The 8,340-nt window shown below is 53.9% G+C and overlaps 1 protein-coding gene across 1 annotated transcript; it reads left to right on the forward strand.

The window, feature by feature from the left end:
- Positions 1-351: 351 nt before the first annotated feature.
- Positions 352-7,709, forward strand: ADAMTS1 (ADAM metallopeptidase with thrombospondin type 1 motif 1). The gene is made up of 9 exons (XM_042037867.1): positions 352-1,348; positions 1,606-1,952; positions 2,415-2,547; positions 2,915-3,082; positions 3,348-3,634; positions 3,861-4,047; positions 4,148-4,323; positions 5,146-5,321; positions 5,621-7,709. Exons 1-9 carry the CDS (start codon positions 844-846, stop codon positions 6,360-6,362), a joined length of 2,721 nt encoding a protein of 906 aa, XP_041893801.1. The 5' UTR covers positions 352-843; the 3' UTR covers positions 6,363-7,709.
- Positions 7,710-8,340: the final 631 nt, after the last annotated feature.

An 8,340-nucleotide genomic window follows, 5' to 3' on the forward strand; every position in this document is an offset into this window, starting at 1 on the left:
CCCCCCCCCCCCCCGCCCCAGGAGCTCCAGACCGTCCACCTGCCGCTCCCCGAGCCCCGCGGGGCAGGGAACGGACCCGCAGCGCATCCCGGCGCTCCCACGAGCGGTCCCCGCGGGGCGCAGCGCTCGGAGCCGGGCACAAAGCACCCCCGGGGCAGGGAAGGGGCGCAGCCCAGCCCGCTGCGGCAGCGGGGGCCGGCAGCGGGGGCCGACCCCGGGCCGTGTCGGAGCCGTCCCGCCCCGTCGGGGGCGGCGGGAGGGCGGCGCGGCGGGGGCCGCCCGCGGGCGCGTTACGCACGCAGTGATCTCAGCGGCGCGGGCGCGGTGGCAGCGCCGGGCTGGGGGCGGCACAGCTGGACCCCATAAAGGGCGGCGGCGAGCCCCGCTCCCGCATTCACCCGCACGGCGGAGGCGGACGGGCCCGCGGCGCTCCGCTCCGCAAAGCACGGGAGGCTCCTCGGCGCCCTGGAAGTGCAGGCGGGACCGTCCCGGGGCTGCCGGAGACTCGCCGGAGCGTCCTCCCCGCCCGCCGCTGCTGCTGCCGGGAAAGGCTGAGGAGGAGGCGGGCAGGAGAAGCGGCAGCCAGAGCAGGACAGAAGACAGAGGGACGGAGCGAGGGGCAGCGCTGCCCCCGCAGAGCCGCGCTCCCCGGCATCGCCGCCGCGCCCCGGCCATGGGGAAGCCGACGCCGCCTCTCCAGTGACCGCGGGACGCGGCTCCCGCGCGGTCCTCTGCCGGCAGAAAGACTCAGATACCCCCCAAAACCTGAAAGCAAAAACCCACATCTCCATATCCATTTCCATATAAAGTGAAATAAAGAGAGGAGAAGGGCTGCGCCGAGCGATGAGGAGCGGGGGGCGGCTGCCGGCGCTGGCGCCGGTGCTGGCGGCGCTGCTGGGGCTGTGCAGCGCCGAGCGCAGGGCGCTGGTGCTGCCGCGGCGCCTGGGCGCGCCCGGCGCCCGCGAGCGCTTCCGCCTGGAGGCCTTCGGGGAGCGCCTGACGCTGGAGCTGGAGCCCGACAGCAGCTTCCTGGCCCCGGACTTCACCCTGCAGTACCTGGGCGGGCCGCCGCCGCCGCCCGAGGACGACCTCTCCCGCTGCTTCTACTCCGGCACCGTGAACCGGGACCCCGGCTCGGCGGCCGCGCTCAGCCTGTGCGCGGGGCTGCGCGGCGCCTTCTCGCTGCGGGGCCGCCAGTACCTCATCCAGCCGGCGCCCGGCACCGCGCACCGCCACGGGCCGCACCTCCTGCGCCTCCGCGGCGTCCCGCGGGCCGCCCCTGCCGCCCGCTGCGCCGTGGCCGAGGCGGGGGCCGAGGCGGAGGGGCCGGAGCCCGCCGAGCCCGCAGGTACCGTGGGGATGCCGCGCCGGCCTCCGCAGGGACGGGGAGGAGAGGGGCGTCTGGCGGGGATGCCTGGCCGCTGCTTGCCCCGCAGCCCACCCCGAGGTGCCCACCTCGAGGTGCCCGCCTGGTTGCGGGATCGCCGGGCTTCGGGGGCGGGAGCACAAACCTTGGGTGCACATCTTGAGTGGGTCTGGGCTTTTTTAAACCGTGGTCTCTTGCTGTGCTCACCTGCGCGTTCCCTTCCCTTATTTTTAACGCAGAAACGAGAAGCAGGAGGAAGAAGAGGTTCGTGTCCAGCCCCCGCTACGTGGAGACCCTGCTGGTGGCAGACCAGTCCATGGCCGAGTTCCACGGCAGCGGGCTGAAGCACTACCTGCTGACCCTGCTCTCCGTGGCCGCCAAGCTGTACAAGCACCCCAGCATCCGCAACTCCATCAGCCTCGTGGTGGTGAAGATCATGGTCATTTACGAGGAGCGCAAGGGCCCGGATATCTCCTCCAACGCCGCCCTGACTCTGAGGAACTTCTGCAGCTGGCAGAAGCAGCACAACCCGCCCAGCGACCGGCACGCCGAGCACTACGACACGGCCATCCTCTTCACCAGGCAGGTGAGGGACACCGAGGTCACATCCAGCCCCACTGCTCCCTGCCCCCTCTGCCAGGAGACCTCCAAAAAAAAGTGTCCAGAGGCAGTCGTGTGTCACCACGGCTGCAGTGAAGCAGGCTAAAAGCAGCTGAGCTGCTTTTTATTTTGTTGATTTTTTTTTTTTTTGCTGTTTGCACCATGTCGGGTGAAACTCACAGTTTGTGCACTGTCTTTCTGAACTCACAGTTTGTGCACTGTGTTCCTGCCCCATATATTTTTAGCAGATTTCAGATGGAAATTATGCATTTTATTTCTACGTGTAACCCTCGCCTGTGTTCCAGAGACAGATTTTTGCCATCATACCCATTGAAGTGCTGAATATTTATGCTCTTTCCATAAGTAAAGGCAAACTGCCAGGGCTGGATGGCTCTTGCCAAGGTTAAGTCTCTGATCTGATTAATAATGAAACTGCCTTTTTTTACAGGACCTGTGCGGTGCCAAGACATGTGATACTCTTGGGATGGCTGATGTGGGAACAGTTTGTGATCTAAACCGCAGTTGCTCTATCATAGAAGACGATGGTTTGCAGGCTGCCTTCACAACAGCCCACGAATTAGGTACTTGAATCTTTGCAAAGCTATTCCCTGGGATTAATTGAAGCCAGCTTGATGCCGTAAAGCCCAGCCTGCACCTCCCCGGAGCAGTCGGGAGGAGGCAAAGCCCTGCCTTGGAGCAGGGTTGGACTCTGGAAAGCAAATCCGGCCTGCACAGCATTGTCTGCAAGAGCTGTGTGTGTGCCTGCAGGAAAAAAAAGGGGAGAGAAGATCCAGTGCCATCTGCTTGAAATCTGGGAGCGTTCAGATTCGGGTTATTAATTACAGACCGGGCTATGAGCAGCTCTAGAGCAATATTTAAAATACTGTTGGTAATGCGTAGGACAGACTTCCTAAAGTCACAGACTTTCCCTTTCTCCCTTTCTCGAAGGCCACGTGTTTAACATGCCTCATGACGATGCAAAGCAGTGTGCTGGCATCAATGGAATGAGCCGGGATTTCCACATGATGGCATCCATGCTCTCCAACCTGGACCGCAGCCAGCCCTGGTCTCCATGCAGTGCCTACATGATTACAACATTTTTGGATAACGGTCATGGTAAGGTTATTAAGCTTTCCATTCATGTGGCGTTTGAGCTCTTGTGCTTTACTGCTTTGCTTTTTTTTCAACGAGAGTGCTTCAGCACAGACTTAACCTTTGGCGTGCTGTCAGTGAGTTTAGAAGAGCCTTACTTTTACAAAAATGCTGGCACAAGTGGGCTCAAAGGCTTCTGTTAGAAAGCAAATGCAGATCCCTTTTAAAACTGAACCCACAGCATCATCTGACTTGGTTTTTTTTTTCCTTTTTTTTCCGACTTTTTCAGGGGAGTGTTTGTTGGACAAGCCCCACAGGCCCATCCAGCTCCCTTCTGACTTGCCCGGCACGCTGTACGATGCCAACAGGCAGTGCCAGTTCACGTTTGGAGATGAGTCCAAGCACTGCCCCGACGCAGCCAGTACGTGCACGACGCTGTGGTGCACCGGCACCTCCGGAGGGCTGCTCGTGTGCCAAACTAAACACTTCCCCTGGGCAGACGGCACCAGCTGCGGGGAAGGGAAGTGGTGCATGAATGGCAAGTGTGTGAATAAGACTGAGAAGAAGCATTATGATGTAAGTAGTGAAAAAGAAATCGGCGCAGCTTGGGTTGCGGAGCCGCTGGGAGAATGCTGCAATGGAAGGGATCTGTTAGAAGGGGTTGATTCAATGCTAATAAACAAACTTAGGGCAGGCTTTTTAACGAGTTTGGGTGAAAAGGAGCATGATGATGGTTTTTATGGTGTGGCTTTGTATGGATTTTCCTGTCTTAACTTGTGTCCTGCTTTTGTTGTCGTTCCAGACTCCAGTGCATGGGAGCTGGGGGTCCTGGGGGGCGTGGGGCGAGTGCTCCCGCAGCTGTGGCGGGGGAGTGCAGTATTCCTTCAGGGAGTGTGACAACCCCATCCCGAGGAACGGGGGCAAATACTGCGAAGGGAAGCGGGTGCAGTACAGGTCCTGTAACATCGAGGACTGCCCAGACAACAACGGTAATTTTTCCCCATTTTTGACACCCGGGATTGGTGTGTTGTGGAGGAAGAGCACGGACAGAGATGGTCTCATGCCCACCTGTCTTTTCTCTGCCTGCAGGCAAAACGTTCAGGGAGGAACAGTGTGAAAAGCACAACGAGTTTTCCAAGTCTCCCTTTGGAAGTGGACCTGCAGTGGAGTGGACACCCAAGTTTGCCGGTGTGTCTCCAAAGGACAGATGCAAGCTGGTTTGCCGAGCCAAAGGAACGGGATACTTCTTTGTTCTACAGCCAAAGGTATTTTGAAACTGCACCCCTTCCCTCTGATCATGAGGAGGATTTTTATTTTCTCTCTTTATGTGAAGAGTCATGCGGTGTAGAAATCTGAAGTTATGTCTTTCTCATATTTAAACTGGATTATTCCTCCAAGTACAGCTGGATCATTGCAGGCATGTTTTAAGTGTTCTGGCACAATTCTTCCACCTCCTCTACTCCCACTCCACCCTGGTTTCCTTCCCTCTCCTTCTACCAATCTGCTTGCATTGAGATAGGTTTGGAAAACTCTGAGGGATCTTTGCCAGAACATTGGTGCTTTCTCATACTGGTTACTAATATGCTGACAGCTTAAAATAAACACGAGGAAAAATGTTCATCTTGCATAGCTACTTGAATTTGCTGTCATCAGATGGTGAGAGCCAGGAACTACCAGGGCGATGACACAGAGGGTTTTTGTGGAACAGCACTCCTAGAAATAAAGGATGTGCTGAACAGCATTAAAAGCAACCCTGGCAGTGTGCTTTGAGGACATGGCTGCCTTCTGGTGACACTAGAAAGCAATGGGGCTTTTTTATATGAAATCAGTAAAACAGTTTTGTAGGTTTTTTTTGGGGGGGTGTATTAATGAAGACTGAGATCGTTTTCTCCTCTCACCATGGCATCATTTTTGCAAGTGAGATGAAGTAGCACCACATACCTCCAGCTACCTGTGGGCTACTCTGGTTTTTAATTCCAAAAGCCCTGAAAATGACCAGTGCTGCAAGTTTTCCACCTGTCCATATTTTGTGTTAGGCAGTTTCAGAGCATTGTGCATGTTGTAACCAGACTCCTTGTGTCCCCAAGGTGGTGGATGGCACCCCGTGCAGCCCCGACTCCACGTCGGTGTGCGTGCAGGGGCAGTGTGTGAAGGCCGGCTGTGACCGCACCATCGGCTCCAACAAGAAGTTCGACAAGTGCGGCATCTGCGGGGGCAACGGCTCCACCTGCAAGAAAGTGTCTGGCACCCTCGTTAGAGCCAAGTGAGTGTAGGGCTGCTGCTTCACCATCTCCGTGTGGGTGCTTTGTGGGTGGAAGCTCTGGCTTTCCAGTGGATGTTGCCTGAGTTTGTCATTAGAACTGAGCGTTTATTTATCTGTCTGATTGGGGATAACTTGCAGGGAGATCCCAGCACAAAAGAAAGCCCCTCTGCCAATGTGGGATTCATCCACTAATGAGTTAAATGCCTTGACTTCAGACAAAGTTTAGTCTTGTGCTCGGAGGCTTTTTCCCTTCCCAGGGAAGAGCAGAAGATTCAGTGTTTGTCTTTTCTCCCGGGCAGACCTGGCTACCACGACGTGGTCACCATCCCGGCGGGGGCCACCAACATCGAGGTGAAGCAGCGGAACCACCGGGGCGCGAGGCACGACGGCAGCTTCCTGGCCATCAAAGCCGCCGACGGCACCTACATCCTCAACGGTGACTACACCCTGTCCACGCTGGAGCAGGACATCACCTACAAGGGCAGCGTGCTGCGCTACAGCGGCTCCTCGGCCGCCCTGGAGCGCATCCGCAGCTTCAGCCCCCTGAAGGAGCCCCTGACCATCCAGGTGCTGACGGTGGGGGACCTGCCGCAGCCCAAGATCAAGTTCACCTATTTCGTGAAGAAGCCGGCGCAGCCCGGCACGGACAAGGCGCCCGGCAGGAAGAAGGAATCCTTCAACGCCATCAGGGAGATCATCTCCTCGGAGTGGGTGATCGAGGAGTGGGGCGAGTGCTCCAAGTCGTGCGGCTCGGGCTGGCAGCGGCGGGCGGTGGAGTGCCGGGACCCGCGGGGCCGGCCGGCCGCCGACTGCGCCCGCGAGCTGAAGCCCAGCAACCTGCGGCCCTGCGCCGACGTGCCCTGCCCGCAGTGGCAGCTGGGGGACTGGTCCCCCTGCTCCAAGACGTGTGGGAAGGGCTTCAAGAAGAGGTTGTTGAAATGTGTCTCTTCGGACGGCAGCGTGCTGCCCCAGGAAAGCTGTGAGCCCTCCAAGAAACCCAAGCACCTGATAGACTTCTGCAATGCCACGGACTGCAGCTAGATAGGACGACTTGGGAAAGCGAGAAAGTTTTTTTTATTATTTTATTTTTTCCTTCAGACCAGTGCACTGAAAAACACAAAAGAGGGCTAGAGGCAGCGCGCGTGTTTTGCGTAAAAAATTCATGGTGAGGATCCATTGAGGTGGGACAGTGCAAACAGCTTGAGTTGGCTTTGCATCCCAAAAATCCCCTGCCAACTGAAAATTGGATGGGATAGCAGACCCATGTCACTCATTTGTCTTCAGCAGATAAGGCCCAAAGTCATCACAATTGCCTTTTTTTCAGCCTGTTACAAATTAAGCCAAACGTGAGCAGTGAGACACATTCAGGCAAACATTTTGGGGTTCCGTTATTTCTCCCTTCTTTTGGATTTATCTTGTGGTACTGATCAAATCCCCACGTGTAGGAAGGGGAGAGAAGAAGCTTAAAATAATTGGTCAGGGCTTACCTACCTCACAAAGGGCAAAAAAAAAAGATTGGAAAAGGAGCTTTAACTATGTCATTCATGGCTGCTATTGTTTCAGAGAATAGTTTTATATAAAAATAAAGCCATATTCTCTACCTGTCAAGAGTAAGAAATACCAAGAACAAATATCAACTCCACAAATCACTAGAGTTTCATGTTTCTTTTAAAGTACCTTTATGTCATCCCAATGTGCCTGTCCATTTCTCTCAGCCACTCCAGTGCCGTTGTGGTGACATGTGTAATCCAGAGGCTTGGAAAAGCAGAAATCCGAGTCTGAGTAGTTGCTCTTTGTGCCTTCTGCCTACCTTCTGCTGGCTTTTCTGATTCCGGCTTGGTGCTGCCTTCCTGCCTAACAGATTCATGGAGTGTGTGAGCATTCCAGTCGTGCTTTCACACTCAGACCTTTGGCCTTACCCTAGCCAATGGATATTACGTGAGTTAAAAAGGAAAAAAAAAAGAATCCCATTACAAATGGGAACGTCCTCTGTGGCCTCTGCTGGGTTTGTAGAGCTCAGTCACTGATCAGGTGGGAAGGCAAAGCTGAGGGATAGCAGGTCCATCCACAGCAAAACGCCAGCATTCACATCATTGAAGATTGTGCCAGTCCATAGACCATAAGAGAATATGGCTTTCCATATGTATATAGTAAAATATATTACTATAGATTTTATATACTTCATAAGTATTTCATATTTCTTTCCCTTCTGGGAAGGGTTATAATTTGTAATAAATGCATATAATGAGCGTATTTATTTTTATACTTCTTGTCTAATGTGATCTTCTAAGTTATCGCTTTTTTAAAAGGACATATAACAAGGATAGAGTATTTATACAGTATAATATGTTACTAGAGGTAATAAATGAACCCTATAAATTTTGGAAATGGAGTGTCTTTATTTCACTGGACTAAAACCAGTCCATGGAGCAGAAACAGCTTGGAATCTGAGGAAAATATTAAGCAAAAGGCAACTCATTACCTGTGTTAGTGAAGAGGTTTGGAGAGCTCTCCCCATAATATCCCACACCACCTTAAAAGAGGTCATTCTGTATTTTATTACTTAACCACTAACTCATCTCTTTCAGAAAATGGAGTGCAACTAAACTGATACCACTGGTTGTAGTAACAACTTGCAGAGGGAGCAGTGCTGTCAGTCGTGTTTAGAACCAATAAAATACATACAAAAGCAGCAGTTTTGCCTTACTCTGGTGGGAAGGGAGCAGTGAAAATCCAGAGCCGTTCATGAGCAGTCAGAGGTTTCCCTTTTCCTCTCTGATTTTCTCCTGATGCTACTTTTCCAAGAAGCACTGTGTGAAGGAGCTGTTCGAATGCTGTTGGTAGCACGTTTCATTATGTTAAAATGGATACTAAGCATCAAAAACTGATTTTTGTTCCCTCATACCTGATCTCATCACCACTGCAGTCAAGGGAAAATCTTCTCTTGGGCTCTGTCGGATTTTTGCTATGGAATTTGAGACATCAGTCATTTCTGGATCCTTTTGGCTTTGTGTCATGT

Source organism: Corvus kubaryi, unplaced genomic scaffold, assembly GCF_017639235.1.
Source record: "Corvus kubaryi isolate FWS band 111438036 unplaced genomic scaffold, C.kubaryi_AGA036_p1.0 37391, whole genome shotgun sequence".
In the NCBI taxonomy this organism is placed as follows: Eukaryota; Metazoa; Chordata; class Aves; order Passeriformes; family Corvidae; genus Corvus; species Corvus kubaryi.